The following is a 27,653-nucleotide window of genomic DNA, read 5'->3' as shown; positions in this document are numbered from 1 at the left end:
TACATCCCTCTCAAACGACATTTTTCTGGATAAGTGGAAGGAGTCTCAAATGTAACAAAAACTGTTATTTGCAACAATTTTAGGCCAATGAAAACCATTTAAACGAAAGAACAAGTTTCAGAATTAACAATAAAAACCAAATCAAATAGTCAATCAATCGGGCTTCTGTAAAAATCACTTGTGTGAGACTCTGTAAAGGTGCGAATTCAAAATGAGAATATCTCACAAAATTTGGATCTCTTATTTGTATACAAATCTTATAAAAAATTGATTATTGGAACAAGCCAGACTGTGGAATACATACAAACTCTTAAAAGTTGTGAACAAGTTTGTGTCACAACTCAAAATAATACAAAAGCGAAATTGTAATTCTTTTTCTTTAGCCAAGTTACATAACAAGTTTTGATAGACAGGTGCAAGTGTAAAAATTGCATTTTTGAGACACTTTTTTTTGTTTGTGATGTCTGTTGATTTAGTAGTTTATTAAAGCGGCGAACAATGCATCTGAGTTACAGAATAACGGGTCTACAAAGTTTAGAATATACATATAAAAGCTTTTCTTAGACCTTCAATTGACTCTTTCTGAATTACAGTTAGGAATGGTGTAGAAGCATATGCCATTTTTTCAATATGTAGACAGTACGACGAGTGAGTTTCTGTAGCCACTTCTAAGGAAATTATTGTTTTTTAGATCTCTCTGTTCTTCAGATTTTAATGGATAATTGAAGTACGTTTCTGTACTTCTCACTTTTGGAGCAATCTTATTTCAAAAGAACCAACGAGAAATAACGCAGACGAACTATTAAAACACAACAAAAACATAGTCAAAATGACGACACATTTACATATCAAATATCAGTACCTACATATTAAATATTTGGATCTTTATTGAAATAAAAATATATATATATATTAATAAACTATGTCTTATACATTTTATAAAAGAAAACAGTTATTTAGCTAAGTTAAATTTAATAACAATTACAACATATTTAATAATTTTAAAGGTTGAAAAGTTATGACTAAGTCACCATATAATAAATGTGTTAAAACCCTTTTTATCTTACTTTAAAAAAAACTTACATTTATGAGCATATTTATATGATATATTTCAAAACCAGATTAGTTTTTAAGTAATCCAGCAACATCTGCATACCATGTGGCAATTAGTATTAAGGGAAGTATGTTTTACTCTGCCCTCTTACAACTTCACTGTAGGTTTCCAAATCATTAGTCCCGTCAATCATTTCATTGTAAATCAGAGAATGATTCCGACATGACTAACAGCATTAGATAGAAATAAATGGGGTGTTTTATTCTAGTCATTCAAAGTCATCTTTTTTGACATGAGTCATCTGAAGAAGAGAATTATTGTTAAGACTGTTTGAAACCATTGTGTAAGTTGGAAGTTTAGGTCTACAATTTGTATTCATGCATAATTAGTTCCATATAAAAGTTAACTTTCACGATTTTAATTACTTTAATAACGATAATAATCTATTGCAATAGAACGCTACTGATTTTAAACTCAACAAACTAAACTGAATGTCTCCAAAGCGAAGCGCCTAATTATTCTTTCCAGAATACTACACGAAATTTTCACAGTTCTAAAAATATATTGACCGCTTAAAGTTACTTAGTTAAATTTCCAAAACGCCTCTTCCTATTTGTTTATCGTAGGCAGGCGACATAAAATAATTTATTTCTACAAAAGAAGACTGAAAGTGACTATACCTCCCACACACCTGGTTTTTATCACTATACAATAGGTTCACTAGATTGCGTAGAGTAAAGTAAAGAAAGTAGATCTAAAAGATCTCTAAAAGATCCAGAATTCCAGGCACTGGCACTCGAATAAGTTCAAATGTATTTTAGATTATTGGTTGTGTTATTTTCTGTTGAAATGTCATCGATCCATCAGGAAAACCTTTATGGACGTCAATTGACGTTTCAAGATAAGAGATACTCCCTCTGGTGAACAGTTTTGAAAATAGTTTTGGGCATTCCAGCTGTCATTTCTCCCTTTGTTTACATTGATTTTGGTTAGGAATTTAGTACTGGTTTCATAAATATGAAGTGACAGTGTCATATTATTTATAATGTTAGGTTAAGAACGTGTTGCCTTTTTAGTTTTTAGAAGCTTCAAAGTATATTTTAAATATTCCCTAGGACCTTTTAGGTAAATTATATCATGGATATTTCTTCCTTTGGTAATATTCTCCCCATTTCGCTAGCTAAATAACTCATACAGTTAGAGAATATACTCTCGGCCAGGACAACTATATCATCAGCATATTATTATTTTATAGGAAATTTCTAGGAGTGAGGAGTAATACCCTAGTTTTTTGAGAAAGTTCATGAACTATAAGGTTTCAGCTGTATACTTTTACATACAGTGGTATTTCCCATAAAAGCTTTTAAATTTATCTCATTGTTTTTACAATAATAATTTTGTCACCGTTGCGATAAATAATCTAATTAAAAACACATACATCTCAGTTAGCTGTTAGTCTAGCTTCTTGTTTGCAATCACATCAGACATACGATCATTGGCTGGTAAAAAAAATATTACAGGTCATATAGAGGCTACAACAAAAATTGCATTATTTTAATTACTCATGCAGTATACATTGATTTAACATAGTTAACATCCAACTAATTATTTGAAAAAGTTTGTTTTTTTTAATAAAAAACGCATTTAATTATTTATGTTAAGCTTAACACGGTTGAAAGAGAGAGAAATGCATGATAATCTATTTGTAAAGTAAAATGAATTACTTTTTTCACTATGAACAGGGTTGCAGTCAGTATTTTTTTAAAATGTGTTTGTGCATTTTTAACATACATATCAGTCTGTAAAAGGCTATGAACTAAAATACTCATAAAAAATATAGAAACATTTCCTGTTATACCGGAAATGGACCGTAACTTCCTTATTTTTAATGAGGTCCGAAATGACTTTCGGATATACCTACCATATTGTCTTCCAGCAGTACTTCTTTTGATCTTTTCGTGTTTTAAAGCTCAATAAAACTTACACAGGTTCACGGGTCCTAACATTATAGTATAACTAATCAGAATAGTTTTGATTTTTGAGTAGGTATCTATGAAAGTAAACTCCTGTCTGCTTTGTAATAATTATTTTATTACGTCAGTGACATTAAAAACAATAGACGTATGTTTTCATAAATCCACAAACTTCTATCATGATCAAATCTCAAGACTGACATTTGATTATTGTTACTAAATGTTAAACATTGTGTTTACAGCAATTTGAAGCTTTGAACTTCTTGTGTTCATTGTGGATCAAACTAATAAAATCTTATTTTTTTTAATAAACAAATAGCTTATCTTGTTAGGCATAAAAGAGAACCATGTTCTGGTTCTAATCCTTAAATTTGGCATCTATTAATACTCATGATATAATGTGTTATAGTGCTAGTCGGTAGTGGGTACGCCTAGATTAGATTTGAACTGTTTGTCAATTTAAGAATATTTTGTATTTTTCAGATTAGCCTATACCAAAACATGCCAATTGTACTATGAAAACAGTGTGTCTAACAATTTATTTATTACTCAAGATATTTGAAAGCAGTACTATCCTAGCTGAGTCTATACAGGGTGTACCTAAGATGTGCGGAAAAAGCGTTAACACAAAGTCTTGATGTAGGGCAAAACTAAAATAGTAAAAATGCATTTAACACAAATGAAACTTGATTTTGAACATTTGTTAAACTAATGTTTTTATAAAAATACAGTTTTATTGCTAAAATCATATTTTGACTATTGTTTTACACTAGAGAAAAACTTACTATTTCAGTGTTTAGTGGCAGTTATTTTAATTGAACGCTTTTACCTCAATTTATTATTAAGACTTATTTAACTCATGCGCTCAAGTTTGTTAAATCGAAATATCTCAAAAACCGCTGCTCCAATTAACTCCAAGCTTACCTTTTTTAGGTAAAATATCGAGTAAAATACGTTACATAATATTAATTTTTAGTTTCGGGTTAAATAGAGTGTCTCAAACAAATACGACGTATTAAATATGTGTATAATTATTATAATAATATATCAGGTTATTAATTATTATAATGTATGCGGTGGGGTCCTGAAAATACGCATTATAATACAAATTTGACACTTTAACCTTTTTGTGCACGTTTTAGGGACATCCTGTATGTGTTTTAGAAACATGAATCTGCACTCTTTGATGTGTTATACAGATGGTCCCAAATAGCAACAACTTTGCAGTGCATGTACTATTTTTCTCCAAAAAAGATTCGGTTAAGAAATACGGAGTGTTTCCATACAAAAATCTATTGTTTAAAAAAATAAAGAAACTGGCTTGTCTAGAATTATTTTGACTTAAGTTAAGTTAACAATTTGCTTTTAATTACAATTTGTATTGAAATTGACAAGGACAATATAGAAAAATGTGATTTTTATGATAAAATAAAAAATGTAGAAATTTTTAAAAAACTGAGTAACTAATGCTTCTGTAATATCGATTACTGATAAACATTAAACCATTTTTTAAAATTTTTCATTCAAAAACGGTGAGTTTGCGCAAAAAATATCCTTTTTATTTCAAATCAGTCGCTGACGTTAACGCCTACAGTTTTGTTATAGCATTATTTTTGATGTAGTATATACCGTAAAAATTATGTCCCGGGAACTCTGGATACTTTGTATTTAATTACTTGTTATTACAAGTTTGCCAAAGCTCAGAGGCAACCGCCTACACCTGAATATATTAACTGATTAAAATCTTCAGTAAGAGTAGTTTAGAATAAAATATTAAGTTGTATCTTTTGGAAACACCCTGTAGAACCGAAAATATTATATAAAATGACAGTATAGCAGTTTGACTAGTTCTAATTAAATACGCCTGTTTTACAAAACCGCAGTAATTTCCTGGTAATTTACAATCAGTGTAAGAATTAACTAAATTAATTATCTAGGAAGGCTATAGTAGCATGTTCAATTTGCTCCACTTTACATACTTTGATAAGATAAGATATTTGAATGCTATAGAAAGTTCTTGAATTGAAATTCCAAGTTTGATTGAAAATTGTAAGAAAATTACCAATAATTTAGAGAATGTGAAGTACCTACATTTTAACATTAATACGGCTATAAGTTGTGGGTAAATGTATTTTTTGTACAAAATGTCTAATTTTGAGTGATTACTGTACTTTTTTGAAGACGAGCAGAGATACAGAGAGAATTGGGACGGTTTATAATCAAACAAAAAATAATAAACCATCACGAATAGCTACTGATCTCAGATAAATTAGATCTGTGACAAACAAACTAATGTCCAAACTTAGTCAAATCATGATCAAGACCTTTGATCATTTAGTACTAATAGACTGCAAACCCTTGCCAATTCTCACATTTTTGCCCGGAAATCTAGTTTTTAAACAATCTCTCTCACAAAAATAAACTCACATTAGTACTCCATCCTACCTCAAGCGCATTAAGTAAATCCGTAAATTAAATGCACAGTGGACGAGTAAATGTTTATAAAATTGAGATATTTACGTGCTCAAATAGATCTTGGTGGCATCGTGTTATCGTCATAGGGTTTGTGTCGCAATATTTCCGAAATTAGTTGAGTAATGCTTTAAGGTTTTATTTTAGTTTTGCTTGCCAACTTTAAGCGACGGGACAAGGAAAGGACATTAAGTATGTTGAAAGATGAATGAGGTCTGATGCTTTTAAAATGTACCAGGAATTGAAATTAGGGCCGTCGACTGTTATGTATTTCAATTTTACTTACTATGTAGACAGATTTTTCTACCCTGGATTATGACCGGCTGTTCTATGTTCTAGTTTTCGCGGAAATTTCCAAAAATAATTTGACAAGTTCAGACCTGGTAGAGTAGTTTGAACCAACAATTTTTACCTATTTAAAACCGGTGGCTCAAATTCCAACTGTCCTAATATTAGCAGCGACAGTAAACAAAACTGTTAAAACGCGTGGTAATGTTTATTTGTTTAAACATAATTAGGCATATAAAGCCTCGTTCAGCTGGTTAATTTGCTGGGAAACATTTGATATACCTGACTAATTTGATTATATGGAGAGCAAAATGGGAAATTTATTACACTCAACCTGTAGGTTTATTGCGGTTTTACGATTTTACACACACTGAACATACTACCAATAACAAGATGAGCGAATTTTAATGCTAATTTAGAGTAATTTTGTTCAAACATTTTTGGAACCATCACGCAAAACCTGCAGAAATTCTATGTAATTTAAATGATTAATGTTGGCTGATATTTTTAGTATAGAATGATTTTTGTGCCAAATACTGGATTTTCATTAAAACCGCTATTAGTTATGGTTACTAATAATGAACAAAGTTTTCGTTACGCTGCATCAAAATTTTTAAATAGAATAAATTAATAAAAGTTCTTACCCAATGTACGTCATAACAGTTTACATTATCCCAAAATAGGTACTTGAATTATCTTGGTTTGGTTGAAAACACTTTGGATTGTAGATAATACTAAAGATTTGTAATCTTCAATTTCTAGGCTTGTAGAGATGAGAGCCGGAGGACATCTTTACCTGACAGTATTAGAGATATTTAAGAAAATCTAATGCTGCCCGGTAAGATGTTAACAGTACTCTCGAGTTTAATCCCATCTGTTTCACTTCCTGGCCTTTTCAATTCCTAAAAAATAAACCAAAATAAAATTATTAAAAAGTTATGCAAGTTTAAATTGAGTTGTTTAGATGACAAACCTGCGAAAAAAATATCAATGTTGAAAACAGTAATAAAATGTTTACGAGCTTCTTATATTGCTTGGCGAGAAATTGCAATTTTCAGCATATGGAACGTAATGCCATCAAATAGGTCGTAAATTTAGAAAGAACGGGGTTTATAAAGCATCTGGATTTTGCATCTGTTTCAATCAATATATTTTCAACTATGAATATATCGGTAAAGGTTCATCTTTTGTTTTTAAAGTAAAAAAAATGAGAACCGATTAACAGAAAACAATAAATGGCTTCTGAAGCCTATATTTTGTTTTCTACCGTATGATTACGCCTCGTTATCTTAACTTCCATCAGGACAGTTCATATTATTAAAATAAATTATTTACTTTCCAGCCAACAATCAACGTTAAATTGCTTTCGGTTTGGATTGTATTACTTTTTATATTACAATGAAGGTTTTTCATCAATTTATCTCTAACATATGACATAAAAACAACATTTTTGTTTGCTCATACATTATGCATCGTAAAACGAGGCGCCTAAATATTTCAAAAGTATTGTATTTCCCAAAAAACATTAAATTTTCACTCAACGTTGATTTGGTGCATTTAAGTGCGGTTTGCTGACATACACTGACATACTTTTAAACAAACAGTTAGCAATTTCTCTCTAGTTAAATAAATAACTTGCCAATGTGTTTATGCAGAAAAAATATTAGTAAATATACGGTCTGGTCATGTTTCCATAGCAACAATTTTACCTTCTGTATAAGTAGTTTAATAGATTTCTGCAAGGCTTGAGGAATAACGTAATCAGTTATCGTTAAACTGATTCCAGTAATTATTTAGTAGAATCCACAACGAATACAAAGTTAGTATATTAATTCAACGATCATAATAATTATAATTAATACAGACTGATATGCAAGAAGCCGACTAATGCTTGTTTTTTAGATTTGCATATTTATACAGGTTGGAAGCACCCAGGCTAATTTCACTTGTGCAAGATTATTAGAAATTTCATAATAGTATATGTTCACTTTTAATGCATTACCGAATCAAAATCCGCAGTCGCTAGGATAAAAAGCTGTGGTTAAATTAATCCTAGTTTAATTGCTGTTGTTTGACTAGTAATTAACAGCCTGAAGCAGTACCTAATAGATTTAAATTCATCTTTAAAACGAATTTTTGTGGTTAATTTTTCCATTAATTAGGAAATGATGAATAGTGTTTTAAATTAATTAATTTATTGCAAAATTTTTTTGATTGTAATTAGCTTTATTCGGGTTTATGATTCTGAACAGTTCAGGAACTGATTTGGGCCATCTGCATGGATGGCATAACTATATTGCTGTGTACTGTGATTTACGAGACGAGAATCAATAACCCGAACACAGCTATCGATTTGTTTGGGTTATTGATTCTGAACTGTTTTGAATATAGGTTTGGACCATTTGCACGATGATTTGTATATAGTCTGTAAATTAGTACACCGTTATCACATCCATGCAGATGGTCCAAATCAATTCAAGAACAGTTCCTGAACGGTTCAGAATCATGAAGCCCAACAATAGCTATAGATACGAATATTTTGACTACTAATTGACAACATATCAAACGAAAACTGAATTTTTGGTTGGGTCAAGCCAATACTTTATAAGTATGTGAAAGACATGAATATAGTTTTTTAGGAAATATCTAAATTTTATTGGTTCATACTCCCGATAGACAATTTTAGAATGACGTTATTGACAGTCCAAATGGTCGCCGCCATATGTGTTGTAAGTTAGACAATAAAGATTTGGGAAGTAATGAAGATAATAATGTGGACCACTTCCTTTTATATTCTTTATTTTTGGATGTATTTCAAGAGGGAAAGAAAACCAGTAAACTGTTATACCGTAATAAACATTAAAATTAAAGATGTCAGATTATTGTGGTGTAGTTAGCAGAAAAAAAAAATTTAGTTTATTTCCAACTCCGATATGCTTCAGACAGAGAAATAATGCTCTTTCTGAAAAATAAAGAAAATGCTTGAGGGGTGATTTTTTAATAAATGCTAATGGACACAACAAGAAAACTCGAAACTCGTCAACTTATTTTTTGAGGAAAAAATTGAATATGTCACTGGCAATTTGACAGGGCAGCACTATGTATGTCAGAAGTTTCAAAGGGGTCCAGAAAACATTATTTTAAACTTTCCTTACATTTTTTTTTTCTTGGTAATCTTTCCGATTTGAACATCGATTTAAAACGATAAACGGTTTAAAAAAGGCCATTAGATTACCTAACATATAGATTTATATAAGTTTGTTGACAAGTCACGTGAATCAAAGTTTCTATTGTCTTATCCAATTTTTACAGTTAATTTGACTAGTTTGGCAGCACTGTACAGTGTTGTACTTTGACACTTGCGAATAATTAAAGCTCGTCCAGTCTTGAGAGCCTTGTCACTTAATTAACACCTCGATAAACAAGTTTGTTTTAACTACAGTGTTCACTTAAAATAATAGAAAAATCAATAATTTTGAAAAATTTCAAATAATAAAAATCGACATTTTAATTCTGTTTTTCATCGCCTAGTGTGGACTAATTGATAATAATTAACATTAGGTTAGGTTAATCTTCTAATAATTTAAACTGCATTATAAGAATAAATCAATATACGTATTCTTTTGATACGATAGTTATAAACCACTTGACCTGTACGGATGTTGTATATTATCAACTTTCGTATTAAGACAAATATGGCTAATCGTATTAATTTCACTTAAAGAATCTCCGATTAAGCTGTATCCGATTACTTATGGGAACCTTATATGCCTTATATACCACAAAATTAATTTATTATTTTTGCTGATTAAACAGAACACAGATATTCAGTATATGTACTTAATTTTGTTATAAGTGAATTTTTTGTAGGGCAATTTTCAATTTTTTACAAGAACTATTAACGTTAAACATGCATTTCATATTACTTGCATATTATTCAATGTCCGATATTAAAATATACACAATGATAGATTGGGACTTCACATATAACGCTGCTGACGTCACATACATACATGCATGTTTTTATTATGTAGATAATAGTTGTACAGTTGGCAAATACGAAAGGTCAGATAATTATTATTATTATTATTAACCTACCTAAAAAAACGTAGCTCATCACTGAATTTTGTGAAACCTACCATGCAAAATGTTAAAGCTTTTAATTCTTGAAAGTTAATCTGTAAAAAACGCATTTTAATTACAAATTTACTGAAATCCCGTTTCTCAAATAAAATAGATTAAATAACTGGCAACGTAATTACCGGGCATTTCAAAAAACTGGTTGTTTGGAAATTACTGCATGCAGAAACTCGTCTCGCCAGTAAAATAAAATTATATTAGCATTAAAGCCGACCAGTTTTTTGGCAGTATTTCTCGTGGTATTTATATACAGTACTGCATTAAAACTCCTTAATTAGAACAGTATAACTTTAACCTATTAATCAGATAACGAAACATTTTTATCCCGACTGATTTACAGATAGAATCTATATCTTAATTCGGCAGCTCATTTAACAGCAAACAGCTGAATAACTTAGGTAAACAAAACGAAATCGATTTATTTATAAAATGCAAACACAATAAACTGTCTGTTTGATTGGCAGTTATTCTAAATTTATATCGGTATTAACCAAACCTTGAACTTGTCTCGCTTTGTATTTTTATTGATATTTTTCTACGTGTTTCCTATAATGATTATTATGAGTGAGTACTCGATATTCACCTATGTAAATTATAGTTGTTTATAGCACTTTTATTATTGGCGCTAGAATATCACGCCACATTTTATTTACTGAAAGGTGAGTTAGAGTTTGAATATGTTTGACGGTTTTAAACAATGTCACAGCAAAGCAAGTTGTCCTGGTTTAAAAGCTTTTAAAATAAAACGATGTGAAGTTTTCATCGTAAACTATTGACTGCAATTTAACGACTGAAAACACTTTCAATTAAAGCATTATAACCAAAAAAAAATTGATCGATCGATGAAAATCACATTGATCGATCGATTTAAGGTACGTTTTCTCGTTTTTTAACATCTCGTTTTTTAACATTAAACTTATGGTACACCATGTAAAGTAGGTTATTCTTGTAGCTCCTGAAGATGGTCATTTATGTGACCGAAACTTGTTGAGCAGACCTTACCATCTAAGGTCATAATAAAAGTATTGTGGAGAAGACTGTTTGTCATTTCCTTCCTTTCGTACTCTTGCGACTCCACTGAAAGAATATGGACTACTACTTCTTACCAAAAAAAAACTCTAAAGCCCTGAGTCATGTCTTCATTATAATAAGTGGGTAGGAGCAGCTTTGTTTATCAACAACTTATTGTAGAGGCATGTGGCATGACTGGGCAAATGATGGTGTTGGTTGGGTTTTCGTGAAAATATTGCCAGAAATATTTCACCAATTGTATGAATGAAATACGATCAAACAATGCATTACCTACATGAGTCAAATGCAACAGTGGATTGTCATTAGTTTGGAATGGTGATTGCATTTTGAGCCATATAAAGTCATGTCATTGTTAGTTTCAGTTGCAAGGACTTTAATCACATAGATGAATGTATGGATAAATTTGCAATCATGTAGTATCCGACACCTACTTATGTGCATGTTTGTTTTTTCTGTCACTGCCACCTTTAGGGGAATTTTATAATAACAATAATAATAATTGTAATACGACTAACCGTACCGTAATAAATTTATTGTTGCGAAAGGCAAGTGAAAACGCCATTATCAGGTTAATAAATCATAACTCTGCAATTCAATTATATTGTTATGTCCATATCGACTTTCCGCTTTCCCTACAAAGGGAGGTCGTAAAATATTCAATATTATTGGACGGAACGAAGTAAAGTTATTGTACCTGGCATTGCTTACCGCAAAACGGTCAAGAACAGTTTTAAATACATCAAACCCATCACAAATATCATTTTTGGTAATGCTCTTGGTCGAGGCGTGCCCTCATTCTTTCCAACGCACCAGTTATAAATGGCAGGTGATAAATTTAAATATTACATTATTTATCCATCTACTTTCTATATGCCAGGTGAGGTGTGTTATTAATTAATTTTAACTTGCACCGATGAACTATATAGATATGTCACCAAATATGCCAAGGACTAGATCTTGGTTTCGTGTATACATACAGACGGTAGCCAATAACTTGTCGGGTCTTAAGTATAATTGATTAATCGACTAACTAAAACTGTATAATTTATTATAATGTCTAAAAGCATAGGCGACTAAAGAGTCATTTTTTTTAAAACGCAAATATGTGTAGCTTTCCAATATGTTACATAGCCTTGATACACTCCCGCACTGTCTTTATGATATTTTTTGTTCTAAAGGCAAATGATACGAAAATAAATTAAAGGAAAAGTAGTGACAAAAGCTGTTAATCTAAGAAAAGATTATGTTAACCGTAGTTATCATTTTGGATGATCATTTTTCTTTTTGATACCTTTAGCCCTCAATCTGACAAATCATTGATCTTTTTAAACAAAGTAAACCCAACATCTCCTCAATCTCCTTTTAATTATAGCAAAATAAGTTTCCGATTTTTGGGATATCCAAAATTATAAGCCCAAAACACCTCCTAACCTCACCTGGTCAATTTTTTGCTTTCTTAAAGATGTTCTTTTTATCATGCACATTTTCCGCTTATGCAATCCAAATAAGTGCTTGTCATGCTATTTAAATTAAATAAAAGGTGTAAAGGTAGACTGAGCCCCTAAAAAACATGTGAAACAACCATACCTAACTAATGCTAATAGAAATAGGTTCCGGTAAAGTTGGATAACAAAAAACAATAGAAAAACCTTATTATATCTAAAAATATTAAAATGTCAGTTTTCTGCAATATGCGTCAGTTAGTAAAGTTCTTCCTTGATGGTTGTTTGAAAATAGTCTTCCATAAAAAAGTTTTTCTCAAACAATGCTTAGCTCCTTTTAGTTTATTTTCTTAATTAATTAAACCGAGTTTAGTTAACTTTAACCATCGTTATAAAATGTTGTATAACGACTGTGGTCTTCTTCTTCTTTCACTTTTTGATCTTTTACACTTATTTTCTGTCATATTTCTGATTGTTCTTTTTTTCTTACTTTATTAATACCTAAAAATTAAAAACAGAAAAAATAACAAGACTTATAATTTGTTCAACTCTTTGCTTTCTTTTGTTGTTTTGTCTTAGTTCATCAATTTACGTTAATACTCCTAGAATTTTTATACTTCCAATTACTAATACTGCACTACAGCTATTCCGTTTTATTCTTAATTTTCCAAACTTAATTGTTTTTTTTTAAATTTATAAAACGAAATTAGCTATTTAATCATTTCAAGTGCACTCGGTTTATATTTTATTATTTTTGCTACTCTATCTTTACATTCATTAATTAAAATAGTACAGTAAATATAAAGGCTTTTTTCGATTAAGAAGACAAACAAACAGACTAAACAAAGACAGATGCACAATTTCATTTTTTTTTCTGTTTTGAATTCGTATTCAGTTCTATGGTATATTTTCTTCTGCTTATAAAGCTTAATAAAACAGATTACCATAAGCAGAAACTTGATTTAACATTAGGTTTGTAAAATATTGATTGATTGATTGATGGATGGTGTATGTGAATGGAATGAAAACGCAAAATTTTATGGACTAATTAGAGAAACTTCTTGTACTGAACATGACATACATCTTTTCCAACGAGTAAGAATATCTTGTGAAATAATGATTATCTATTATGATTTTGTTTTTTTAATTACGCGGCATGTTTGCCAGTGATGTATTACTTATAGACAATCAAAATAGTAAAGGGGTTGAAGTTTTGTTTTACAACTTAAAAATATAAAATTGTTGTCAATTTTAGTCAATTTTAAAAACGTAGCTCTCTTATCATGGCTGATGTGGCCATACATAAAATTTCAACATTGATTGAATGTAGCGGTACCAAACTTTTGTTAAAATGAGCTTTTTAAGAGCTTTTCCTATAAAATTTTACCATATTTGGTACCAGAACCACATTAAAGAAAATGTTTTTTCAAATACACCATTTTGATATTAAATTGATTGTAGGTGGTACCGTTTCCAAATAAACCTTGAAATCACTATAATTTTGTCAACTTGAGGCATTTTTTAGGCTTCTTCTAATTAAATATTTTAACTCACTCTTAAATTTAGCATCTCTTTAACTGATCGCTGTCAAAAATATGTCATTGGAAAGCCATGTTAAAAAAATGTTGACTGGTGACTACGAAGTACAATATCGGTGATAAATAAACATCATTGATGATTTTTAGCAAACAACATAATATGACTTAACTGACTTTTTACTGTCGATTTAATTGGATCTTTTTGTTCTAGAATCTAGATCAAGTTCTTCTCTTCGATAACCAAAATCAATAAATCTGGAGATTATACTAGTGAAAAATTGGATAAAGAACAAAATACCATCATTTATGTTTCTTTGGATTAAGTTATCTCTAGAAACATCTCAAGCATGTGTTTAATAAGTAATACTGAAGTAATAAGGCTAAATAATTATTATTTTATCACAGAAATGTTAAGTGAAACTGCATCTTCAAACACTTTTGCTATCAATTAAAAAGCATCCTATCTTCCTTCTTTAACACTAACAATATTAACAGTAATAATCATCTGCATGACTTGCTTCGGCAGCCGCCCGTGAATCAATTCGAATTACAAAGTGCCAAGTCAGTTTATGTTGATTATATTCTTATAATTTTCGGTTTGTGGGCGCTTTAGACAATTGTGCTAGTGTAGAGATAAGGTTGTTTTACCACTCAACGGAATTTATCATTTGTCATTCATACGAGTGTTGCAAGAAGTTCTTAGAATGGAAACTAGATTCCGATAATGGTTTAAATTCTTTCTGAAAATGGTTTGATACCTACCTACAGCACACCAAAAGGTCGATAGTGAGGTAACCTGCAACTTGATGAACATCGTTAATTAAAACTTCTGTTGGTTGCGGACGGTACCCAATTATTTTCCGGTTTTAATTGCTAATAAAAGATAACAATCTAGGACTTGAAAAAACTTTCACACGTCGCCAAATACATTTTAAAGCCGAATGGGCAACCATCAAAAACGCGCAGGCAACAGCGGATGTTAGGAACCATAAAGTAAGATGTACCGTGCATATATTTGCATAAAGATTCAGTGGTACGTATAAATAAATATTTTATTCAGAAAACCTGAATTTATCGCCTAAGTAGCGCCTTGGAATATTTATTTATTCTAACAAAAGGTTCTTGTTAAAAGTTTTTAACGCGGAATATACTTGACGTTATTCAAGATAGTAAAATTGATGATAGGGAGGTAAAATAACCAGCTCAGTAAAAAAGCGTTTTGCTATAATACTGGTGTTATGCTATTCGGTATTACTTAGAATTTTTTTTCAAAAATGCTTTTGTCGAATATTTGTAGTATCAACTGACAAGCTAATATTAAACCTACAGAGAATAAAAATAACGGATCCTACCTTCTTGCTACTGCTGTCCAGGAAAATGATTATAGTAATAGTGTGGGTAAGGTGTAATCAGGGAACTTAATAATTTGAGAGTCACGAATCGAACGACCTTCAGGAAAACGAGACGTAACGTGAGTGCTTAAGTGGTAAAGCGAAGCTAAATTAAATGAATGAATAGTGATTTAGCTAACTGAAAAAAAAAATTGAATGGCAGGTTTATAGGAAGAATAACAGCCACTTTTTGCCTTATAATTCAGCTTCAGCTTAGTTATTTTTACCATTAAAATTCAAACTGCATTTGTCAACAGAATGACTTCGGAATTACCGGAATTACCAATTTGGTTCGTGCTACGTTTACTGGACTATTCAACCATCATCTGTTTTGCATATTTTTCATACAAAATAGCCATAAAGCGATGGCAGGAAAGATTTATGGTTTAAGCGAGGATTAACAATAGATATTTACGATTTTATGGGCCCGGCTGGTCTGTTAGTCAAATTTGTTTGGACATCTGGGATGCACGCCTTGACGGCCAACTTTCCTACACGTTTTGGTTGGACCTAATGAAAAGTTTTCTATTATTTCACAGTAAAAACGTGCTTTTGGGACTTAAAGGGCTTTTGGTGTTATTATGAAGGGTGAAATGAGTAATAACCTAAGTGCGGTTAAGGGGGAAGGCTACTATAATTGATTTTTATTAAATGTTTTGTTATATCTTGAAAATGACATAAAAACATCTCTAAAGAACACCAAAATTTAAGCAAGTTGAATATTTGTGCAAAAAACAAAAAAGTGTAACGTCACATAAATACTCCTAATATTTGGCAATATTGTTACTGATCAATTAGTGTTACATTGACTTTCTGAAAAGTGGAAAGTATTCAACATAAGCAATTTTAATCGAATTAACTTTATTGCAAGTACTTCAACACTCTGTAAATCCTGTTTTTCTTTCCAAAAGTGTAATTAGAATTATTTTGTTATTAAAAAATGGACCAACGTTTTAAGAAAGCAAATTCAAATAATCTGCCCGCTGTGAATCACAATATGATTTTGCATTATTTTCCTTTCAACCGTGATTATGTCTAACACTTTTTCTCTAGATGTCTGGAAATAGCATTTTTAAATCCTTGCTTACTCAGTTATTATCTAATAAAAATCGCAAAAACACGTCGATAATTTAACAAAAGTTGTTCAAAACCAAGAAAATATAGTATGAAAATTAGTTTTATTAGTTTATTTAGGTAATTTTAATAGTTGGAGATAACCTCCTCAAGTGAAAAGTACCTCTAGTAGTCTATATTTTAAAAAATTTTGCAACTTCTAACGATACTAGTTTTGCATTTATTTTTATTTTAGCACAACTCAAATTTTGAAAAAAAAATTTCTTAACTCCTACTTTTCATTACAACAAGATTAGATTAAATATAGTTGGTATGTCTTAACTTACTGAAGAAATCTTAATGTTATTACATATGTGGATGTTCAAGATCAGTACAAAAACTACGTTGATGTAATGTCAATTACTGTAATTTTAATGAATTTAGATTACTAATTTGAATTAAAATATCACTGTCAAACCTTTTTTTAACATGTTTTCCATTAACAGGCTATTTTTGTGACTTGTCTTGGTTTTTCAGATTAGTTACACATACTATGGTTTTTTTGGGCTTAAAGCATATATTAAGTTTAAGCATATATTCTGTGTCAAAAAACCAGTTAGTTTGCTATACAGGGTGTTTATTAAGTACTTGAGCAAATCTTACGAGGTGAAACTTTAATCATTATTGAAGACAGTTTTAGCTTAAAATTTGTCAGAAATTTACTCCTTAAAGTTCGTGCAAGTACTTAATAATTACTCTATTTACATATCTGTAAAATGCTTCGTTACGAAAGTACCGGGGAAAATACAGAATTTAAGATGTAATGTTATGAATTATTATCTTATTACTTTTTCATTGTGAACTTGCACATCTATAATTATGTAAATTCTAAGAAGTAGGCTTTTCTGATGAGATAAATATTTAAAAATCTTTGCATGTTACAGAGGAAATATTGAAAAAAATATCCAAAACTACAGTACCCTGTATTTTCTTAATGAAGCATTATTTGAGTACAGTTTATGGTATAACAAACCATTATTATTTTTGGACATAACTGAGGGAGAATCAATTATTCAATCATACATTATTTAATAAGAGAATAATTTAAATCGGTTGAATAACTATGTGTAAATTGTAATTAACTAACTATTAATTAATTAATTTACATATTTATTGTCAAGTTTTTAAAAGCTGCAACTTAAAAACACAAAAGTGGATAATTAGTATTATAAATTTAAATATATACCAACAGTATTTAATCAATAAGGTGCCTTTCATGTAACTCTGTCGTTAAATATTATAGACAAACACATATAAAATGTTGTTTGCTTTTGTGTTTTTTTAGATGTTAAAATACCACGTAACTGGTATTACATTACGTTTGACCTATGAACTGAACGTGGTAACACACGTAATTAGTTTCAATTGTATAGCTTAAAGTACGAATTTAATAGAAATGGAAGGCTACCAAAATATTGACTATTGTGGTTGATTTGACTGTTGTGTTCAAAAAAATTATATTAAAATATGCTTAATCAGTCATGCCATAACACAATGAAATAATTAAATATTAGCAAAGCTAAAATACTTCTGTTAAAACAATCAAAGCAAAGCTTTTTCCAGTAATACTAAAATGTTTTAACGTGCTAACTCTTCAATTAGTACTAAACTCTTTCACAGAACTGTACAAAGAGAGTAATATTCAGTAGTGTACCTAAATAAATATATAGTTAGAAACAAACTAAAACATTAATGTTCCTTTGCTCCATAAATCGGATTGTATTACAGTATAACAATGAAACCATTAAAACTGGTATACATATAATTTTTTTAATATTTGTTGATAACTTAGGTGTTTCTTATTTACTGCAATCGTTTCTTCAGTCAATAATAAATAGTTACAAGTTAGTTAGGAGTTGGTACAAGGAATTAGTTCTGTAAGTAAATATTTTTAAAAATATCATGCAGTAAATAAGTCCGCCATGTTTTCTGGACATTCTCTAGAGGTTTTCAACTACCACCAAAAGTCAGAAAATTTTAAAAAGCTATTAGTTTAGTTACAAACTTTAAGACGTCGAGTAAAATAACTGAAAACTTTTCAATTAGCTGGGTAACAAAGTAAATTACAGAAGGAAATGTAACATCATACATAGACATGAGCTACCGGAAGTTCAACAGACGATAAATGTTCTTATCAAAATACAAATATTAATTACTATTTTTATTAGCTGTTAATGTCTATCATCATTAATGTTCTTCAATAATTATTAATAAAATGAAAAGTGCTATAGATTTTTTTATACATTTGTAAAGTTAAAACTACAGTGTTGGCCAATTTACTCAGCTTTGAATAAAAAGCTGAGTAAGCTGAGTTAAATGCTGATACTGTGATATTATTTGGTTGTATTAAAGATATCTTTGTTCTTCTTTTTTTTTAAATTTGTTTTTAATGATTGTTTTGTTAAAAGATTTGTGTTGTAAAGTGAATAAACCGTATACATTAGCACGCACCCTTCAAAAGTCACACAACCCCAAAAAACAATAATTTTTCTAAACTAATAAAAATATGTAATTTTACATTCTGAAATAAAAAAAACTCTTTATTAGACACAAAAATCCTATTTATAATTTGTAATTAAGAATAATAAAAAAAGAATAAGACACGCTTAAGTACCAATAGACAAAAACCATAAAAAAGTAATTTAATACACTTGATACATTCTTGATCATTGTTAGATAAATATTGATTAGTGTTATTCACTTAAAATCTACAATCTACTTTTTCACTTGTGTTACTTTTGAAGTAAAGGTGCTTCATAAAAAAAGAAAAACATTTTGACAGGAAAAGAGAAAGATTTTAAACACTTAATAACACTCAAAATATGATAAAAATGTAGAAAGCTAAACATTTATTGGATTGTATTAATCTGCAGTAAGTAGTAGAGGAACTCTTTTTATTTATCAGCTTAACGTTCAGTGTTGCTTGACAACAAGGTAGTTTCTTCATTGTCAGGAGGAAGAAAACGTTATTAGATAAGATTTAAGAAGACAGCTGAGGCATTCACCAAAACTTAGTCAAGTAATCGTATTGCTTTTATTAACCCAGTTTACTCATTGTCAATGTATTCTAAATGAGATGAGAACAAACTTGCCAGATTAGAAAGTGAGCGAGTTAACTATAGAGTAACTTTCCGAAAACGCCTAATGTGTGTGATATAGACTCATAACCCACTAGGTCAAATTACAAGTGCTGCTGTTTACGGCATTAGTGCCGTATACTTTTTCGCTAGTTTAATTGCGTATTTTGATCGAAATATTTTACATTTTTAATATCTTATTTGGTTATTAAGAAGCTACAATTTTGTGATTTTTATTTCTTTAGCAAATTGAGTTTGTTCTACAAATATGTAAGTTTGATAACTTGCGTGTGTATACTTATGACAACACATGATTATAAAAGTGGACTCTGAGGAGAAGTTTATCACAAAACTGTAAGATAATGAAATGTTTAACAATGGAAATAATATTTCGAGAAATAATTCGTCGTAATTGCACCGCAAACTTAATAAATTGTTATTTAAAAACTTTTGTAAAAAGGAAGTTAAGGTAAAAGCGATTCTATCCGCCGGCGCCGCACGACGCTCATAATAATTTGTAATGATACAATCTAACCACAACTCTAGCAGTAAATAAATGGTGTGGGCTGAATAACTAAAATATTAATTATTGTTATACTATTTTTTTATTTAACATTTAAATTTCATTTGGAAATAAATTACTCCCGGCGCGTCTCGACTGACCACAAATTTATAATACCCACTGAAAATATGCTAATAAAACCTTAAACTGGTAAAACATACAAATCAAGTAAAATTTAATCAAATTACAGAAAAAAATAGGTCGCGTAACATTACCTGTGTACGGTAGTAAATCAATGAAGTTGAAAGACCCTCCGCTGTTAATAGACTTGACAAAACAGAACAAACTACGTAATCCGATTAAGAGGTTAGAGCACACTTCTGCCGGCTTGTCTGCACTGAAAGTTCCTAATAGAGCGACTCGGAGTTGAACCGAACGCGACTCCGACCGTACGGAGCTGCATGCGTAGACTAAATTAAAATTTGGTGACGCGAACCGCAGGAATTGGTGAGAGTGTTTGGCGACTGCGCTCAAACTTCCGACACGGCGTAACAGTGGGGAAATGGCGGGCAATGTCCACCGAAGGCACTTTTTAAATAAAATTACTTTTGTCATGGCGTTGACCTTTTCAGACCCCCAGATTAGGCTAATTATATTCCTCTTCATTGCGTTTCTTTTCGGTCCCGACGCTACTTTCCTTCGTGAACTGTCGCCCAATGTTTGAACTTTATGACATTATGGAGCGCAAATGTCTGTACTTTTCAATTTCTAATAGTCTCATTACAAGACTTGTAACCACAATTCAATTTCTACATTATTTGAACCTTTAATTCAGTAATTCTCTTAAGAATGCTTTTTGTTGACATGACAGCTGTCACATTGCCTAGCACAGAATAATCCCAAAAAAAGATAAGTTTCTTTTTAATAAAACCATCTTTTAAAATGCAAAGATGGATCTGAAAGTTTTCAATAAAAGTGACCGAATATGTATGTACTTTTTTGAAAATTTTAATTGATATAGTACATTGTACAACGGTGGATAAGTTGTCTTTATCGCACGAGGACGAAATTTGCTCAATCGAACGATGGAGATATGGTCAATGCACCCGAGTTTTACAGTCTAATTTTTCTACGACTAATTGGAAAACACTTTTGCCAGTTTTTGGAACGTTTCCCTGTTTCCATATCAGTTTTGACGCATAGTAGGTGCTATAACAAGCCAAAGTTAGACTGGTCTCCCAGACTGTAACCGTGTGACAGCTGATTAACTTTCAGGTTTTGATTTGCTTGATTCATTATAAATTGTAAGTTTGAATCATTTTCTTTCTCATAAAATAAATTAACTGGTTATATTTGAACAGTAATTGAAACTTGAGAGGCTTTTCCCTTGCTCCAAAACGTACGTCAAAATGCAATGTTTTGATGACAACTGTCAGTGAGTATGACAACCAAAAGAGTGATTTTTAAGAAATCTAAATAAAAAATTACTAATATCCCTGTAAGAGTAGAAAAAATACTCAAAACATACACGCCACTAGATTTGGTTCTGAATTTACCAGGATTTACGTTACAGAATATTTTTTTAAAATTTGTTAGGGAAATTTATTTTAAAATAAGTTTATCATATAAAAATATGTCATTTTATGATACACGGTATCAAAAGTTTGATTTTTTTTTAGTAATGTTCATCAAAACTTGACAGTGTTTGACAACATATTTTCATTTGACAAACCTATCTTAAAGTAAGTTTCTCTGTTGAATGCCGGAGATTTGCTGATATAAACTGACTTTCTCTACAGGGTGTGTGAGATAACTGTATGTTCTTTAAAAAAAAATCAAAATTTCTACTTTCTCAAACCGTACATTCTTACAACTGTTAGATTCGTTAAACGTTGTAGACCTGAGAACGTAACCTATGCTCCAAATTTGAGAAAAATATCTGAAAATCTGCGATGATATAACAAAAAATTTACATAAATTTTAAAACTTTAACGCCCTGTATTTCGAAAACTAAAGCTCCAACGTCAATGTCATTATGTACATTTACTTTCCTCATATGTATTTATGCATTTTTTACATGTCTTATAAGTTTGTAATATAGGAGCGGCGAAGATTTTGTGGCTTGGAAACTGACCGTTTTTAACGAAAATTTCATTTTATGACCAAAAAACATGGAACTTGGAATTAAAAACAATTTACTTTTGCACAATAACAAAAGATAGATTTTACTAATTTTTACCAAAATCAAATTTAACAATTAATGAATTATTAACAATTACTAAATAATTAACAATTTCAAAAATTTTATTGGATTGGGGCATTGGAAATAAATTCTTCAAAATATCAGATAATTTCTCTCTATGCCTAAACTAAGTCATAATAACGTATCCTAGTAAAATGGTTGTGTTTTGTTTCTGATACTGTTACCTTAATAAATTATTTAAGCAAAAGTTAGTGATCACTTTTCTGTCAAACTTGGTTGAAGTTGACAATACTTAAGAATAAATTATGAAGATAGAACAAAAACACAAGTTATTAATGTATTCAGAGATAAATATCTTGACTTGCCACCCATTTATAGTCACAATTATTACTTATTAGCAAGATTGAAAAACATGTTTTTCTTTACACTCAATAACCATAAAAAACATTGATTGAATAGAGTTCGGGTAGAAAAATGTATTTTCTTCCAAAAAAACTTCAAATCATTCTTGAGAATCTTGCAGAAAGAACTAAATACAAAGTTCCGACTCGCGACTTTTAACAAGACCTGGCCGAAATTCAAATTTTTCTTAAAAAGTGTGGCAACTAAAAGATTGTAGCTGTAGACTTAACACCAGCGATCAATTTAAATGGCCAACTATTTATCAGTTAAAATGAAAACATTTACCCTTTCATGTGATTTCTGTACCACCAAACACAACACAAAGTTCAACTTTTTCCCTAGGAAGTGTTAATTATTATGTAAAAAAAGTTTTCTCCCAAATACATTGACAGCACACCTTGACTTATATGGACTACGAAAATTTTAAAATAAACATTTAACATAAACATTCTTCAAAATTTTGAATTATTGGAACGAATACTTGTTTTCAGGCATATTAACATGTTTAATCGATGATTAGTACAAAAATTAAAACTAAATGCCTCATAACCACATTTTACTGTTAAATGACTGTTTGTTTACCATTTAAAAGTGTGTCAATATTTGGTAAATTTTTAATTTGAAGACGTAATTTTAACATTACTAACTATTAATTATTGTGATAATGGTGTTTTTTTCGGTCAAGGTTTAAACTACTAACAACATTTTTATCTTTAACCAACGTTTTTAGATTTTTTACAAATAAAATGAAATTATAACTAAACACGACAGATACATTCATAAAAGTAATTTAGGAATATGAAAAAATTCAGACAATCAGTTGATATATGAAAATTTAATTATTAAATATACAACACTTGAAAGATTTCCACACAATCGACTGATACAAGAAACTTAATTATACGAGTGGTGATAACAAAGGTTTCAATACGTCAAAGAGCACGATCTTCGACCTTGCGATTGCAGTATCAGTGTACATGAAATGTTGATTCAAAACGATAACCGAGTTGGTCAATACCGAAGCAAAAAAATATCAAGTTACATAACGGTTAATAGTCACTGCAGTGAGTTTTTTTACAAAATTTCAGATATAATAAACTAAAAATAGATCCATTTTTCCAATCTTATTACCATGTTTTTTTCAGCTCATTTAACTTAAAGTAAAGATGTTGTTATCGTCGTTAACATACAGGGTGTACAGTTTTCTTAAATAGTATACAGTTTTAATGAAGAAAGTATAATTCCGATTGAATAAATAATCCAATAAACTGGAATTTTTCGTGACCCGGACGTTAACGATATTTTATCGATGGTGATTAACAATGCGATGGTATAATAAAATTGGGTTAAATCAAGGTTCCATATTAAAAAATGCAAAAATATTCCTCATTCGAGTTGAAAATAGCTGACCTCTTGGCCCACAAAACAAAGCGTTGTCATAGAATTATCATTGCAAAAATTGCTGTTTTATGTTTGTAATGGTAATGTCATGATTGTATGTACTAGTGAGTACCTTACTGTAGCTTGAATAAGCTGCTTAGATGCATGAGATGATTTAGGTAAATTTATAAGTTTTCGACTATAAATAAACCTAGATTCTAATTTATTTTGTGTAAAGTATAAATACATATGGGTCAATGCATGTTCTATTGAAAGGAAGACTATCAATCTCTCCACTAGCAATACATTGTTCTACCTTTGTATAGTAATTTCTATACTCTTCTAATCCATTAGATGACTTATGGTATCGTGGATTGCATATTTGCGGAAATCGAGCAGTTATTAAAAATTCTATAGGTAGTTTATATTTACAACATTATAAAATCAAATTTTGATGCCACATTTCAGTAGATACTTAAATACGTAAATTATTTAAGCCTCAAATTTTCTACCAGGTAATCGCTTAAAAACCCATTATACTCAACTTCTAATTAACGTAACGATATAATTAGGCTAATTGCATTGCCTCAAATAAACGGGCTATTTGTAAGCTTGACGCCAGTTAATTCTGTATTAAACTATGCTGGTATAGTTTATGACAATTTAATTTATTAATCCCATAGAAATTTATATTTTATGTACTATACAATATCAAAATTAATATTCATTTTTGAATTAGAGTAATGTCCAATTTAGGTAAATTTTCTACTGGAAAAATCATGCATTAGATTCTTGCTGCTATTGATTTGATTGATCAGTTATTCCGAATCAATTCAGTATCAAACAAACGAATGCTCTTCTTTTTTGATTGTTTATGATATGAAATGATCATTCAATCGACTATAAGGAACGTGTTTTCAAGAAACTGTGTAATTTGGCTGTTTCATTCGAGAAAACTTTGGTTCTGTTGACTGAGGTTCTTAAAACTGAGAGATTAAATTGTTATCGGATTTACTTAATAAACAAAAAAATTTTATCGAGTGTATAATTATGTAAATTATGGGATCACGTCGGTTATAAGCACAAAACAAGTTAGTAATACAAAGTAAGAAAACTGAAATTAACGGATTAAGCTAACAAAGCGGAACAGTACAGCTGCACATCATAACAGCATCTGATGATTGGAAATATGTTACTAATTTTTAGACGTCCTACCAAAGTTACTTTTTAAATGTTATACCGGGTTTTTCATTACTTTTTTACTTTTCAAACTGTCATTACTTGTCAAAATCAAATAAAACTACTAATTTATCAGCAGATGAAAAATTTAATTATCTATTCTATCGATAATTAGTAACCTTTCCACTAAGCTAGCGTTTCTTGATCTTTTTGATAAGTGGGAGCTTTTTTGATATTTCATTTTCTGACGGAATCTCTGCGCCCAGTTTTGTTTTAATGGTTTAGTACTTTGGCATAGTATTACATTATTAATAAATTATTAGAAAAATCGTATCAATAAAGTCGAATTTACCTTAAAACGTATCACTGTTTTAACAGGATTTACCAATATAACAAACAATGAATAGCAATTAAATTTATCTTTATTGACATCCATTTTGTTTGTTAAAACTGAAGGAGTCAATTAATGATTTATTTGTTTAAGGGTCAGTTTAATAATGGTCGTTAATTCTTAGAGCTATGTTAAGGCTCAGTTCAATCTAGAGTTTGAACTCTAAAATTAAGATTGACCTAAAATTGACTGACGAATGAGATTTACAGATTGAGGTATAAACTAAACTGAGCCTTATTAACATTATTTAATAATGTAGTTTTCGTCCTGAAAACTGTTTAAAATTCAGTTTTCCATAGTTCCGTTAAACGTTCTTAAAATATGTTATTTGGCACCTCAAAATTGACAGTTAATTTTCATGACAATCTTGTCAATAGGGGCAAAGTTGCTTTGTCACTAAACATTTTCTTAACGGAGTTGTAGATGGTAATAAATAATGGTGAGAAAGTAAAATGAACTTTAATGACATCTATTTGCTGAAACTTGTCAATATTCTGTCTGTTTAAAAGTTAATTTACACAGTCAACCCTTATATGAAGGCTATTACTCTGAGAAAATTTACACAGTTAAATGAGAGTTAAATTATTATGTCAGCATGTGCACCTTTGTTGTGAAGATAGATAAATAATGTAATAAATAGCTAAGTATTCTTTATCAAAACTATCTTTGAAAACAATAATGTCTTGATTGTTATGACAAATGCATCTCTTTAGAGTTCTGTGGTACACAGTTTGAGAAACGCTGCTTTAAGCTAAAACTGTTTCCGTTTCGTTGGAAAACTTAAATTTCTCTAACACAAACTGATGTTTGATACCATTGAAGGAACTACTGAATCAATTGTTTGTATTTGTCAAATCGTTCTCTACTGGTATTTTGTGGTTATAACTTAGTCCAAAATGATAGTTTAAACAATAGAGGAAAGAACAGATTCAATCATTGTTCTTCGAGAATGCCTAGAAAATGATGTATTACCATCACGTAATTACTCTATAAAATTCCCCTCCAAAAGCCATCAAAATTCGCTTTTAAAAGACTAGATACTGAATAAGTTATGTGGTAGTGTACTAAGAAAGTGGAAGTTTTCAATATGAAACCCCACAAAAGCAAACCTGCTAGAAAACATTGAAAGAGATGATTGAAATTACTATAATATATGTAGGTACTGTATTGAGATCAACCGAATCTATTTCAATATAAATGACTAGAATTTACCAGCAGCTGATTGACAAGACAATTTTCAGTATGCTTTCCTTTGCCGATATATTATGGCCGCCTAGACTTCCTGATCTATTCAGTTGCGACTTTGAGTTTACTGATTTTAAACGTCAATCAAGACTGATCGACATTAAAATATACTGCAAAATGAGAAAACAAATGAAACTGTTTACTTCCTTTTCTTAATGGTCAACACTGGTGATAAAATTTGTCTAACAAACATGAATTTCGGGCTAATCGCCCTCTAAAAAACAAAAAAGTATGCAATGTTGCTAGAAAATGTAGGTAATAGGAAATATGCATGTTTCCATATTGACCTAATATAGGTATATCTTTAAGTGACGTTTGCACAGTTTGAAACCTCCAAAGATTATTTTGTATACGGTGAAACTATTCTTTAGGGGGGGAGCCGGTTAACCTATAAATCACATAATATACATAAATATTATATCAGTTAACATGACATTTAATCGACAGTATTTAAAAAAACTCTTTTGACTATCGTTCTGTGCAAATTGAATACGTTTACGTAACCACTATTAATAATTTTCAGTATTGTGTGTGCCAGTAGATGACAATACTTGCACTCAATACTAGCTAATCCCTATAAGTTTTCAAGTTAAGCAACATTGTATTTTTCAACCTGTCCAACAAACAAGCATTATTTCAATGACATTTATAGTTCCTGTTATTGCAGCCTGGTGTTATGCACATTTAACTTCTCAAATACATATCGTGAGCAGCTGCAACTAAAAAAAAAGATAATTTACCATCGCGAAACTTCATACCAATGTCTCGACTACCCGCATATGGAGAATCCCATTCTCATTTTTAGGCTTCAAGGTAGAATGATTCATACTG

General features: G+C 30.2%; 1 protein-coding gene and 1 long non-coding RNA gene across 7 annotated transcripts in view; one reads left to right on the top strand and one right to left on the bottom strand.

The window, feature by feature from the left end:
• LOC145728510 (uncharacterized) overlaps window positions 1-20,861 on the bottom strand; it is a 29,974-nt gene extending 9,113 nt beyond the window's left edge. The window contains exons 1-2 of one of the 2 annotated variants that reach the window (XM_081978801.1): window positions 20,298-20,861; window positions 6,046-6,689 (exon numbers count right to left, since the gene is read on the bottom strand). In XM_081978801.1, the coding sequence (XP_081834927.1) occupies window positions 6,667-6,689; window positions 20,298-20,688 (414 nt within the window). In that variant the 5' untranslated portion in view covers window positions 20,689-20,861 and the 3' untranslated portion in view covers window positions 6,046-6,666. Of the gene's footprint in view, window positions 1-6,045; window positions 6,690-20,297 lie in introns of those variants that run through there. The other variant, XM_081978803.1, reaches the window with a different exon arrangement.
• The window catches only part of LOC145728511 (uncharacterized), a 112,656-nt gene that overhangs the window by 7,833 nt on the left and 77,170 nt on the right, over window positions 1-27,653 (top strand). The window lies entirely within an intron of this gene.

Source organism: Ips typographus, linkage group LG4 (assembly GCF_016097725.1).
Source record: "Ips typographus isolate SLU linkage group LG4, UJ_Ityp_2.0, whole genome shotgun sequence".
In the NCBI taxonomy this organism is placed as follows: domain Eukaryota; kingdom Metazoa; phylum Arthropoda; class Insecta; order Coleoptera; family Curculionidae; genus Ips; species Ips typographus.
The sequence above is the reverse complement of the archived record's forward strand: the minus strand, read 5'-3'. Positions and strand labels throughout refer to the sequence as shown.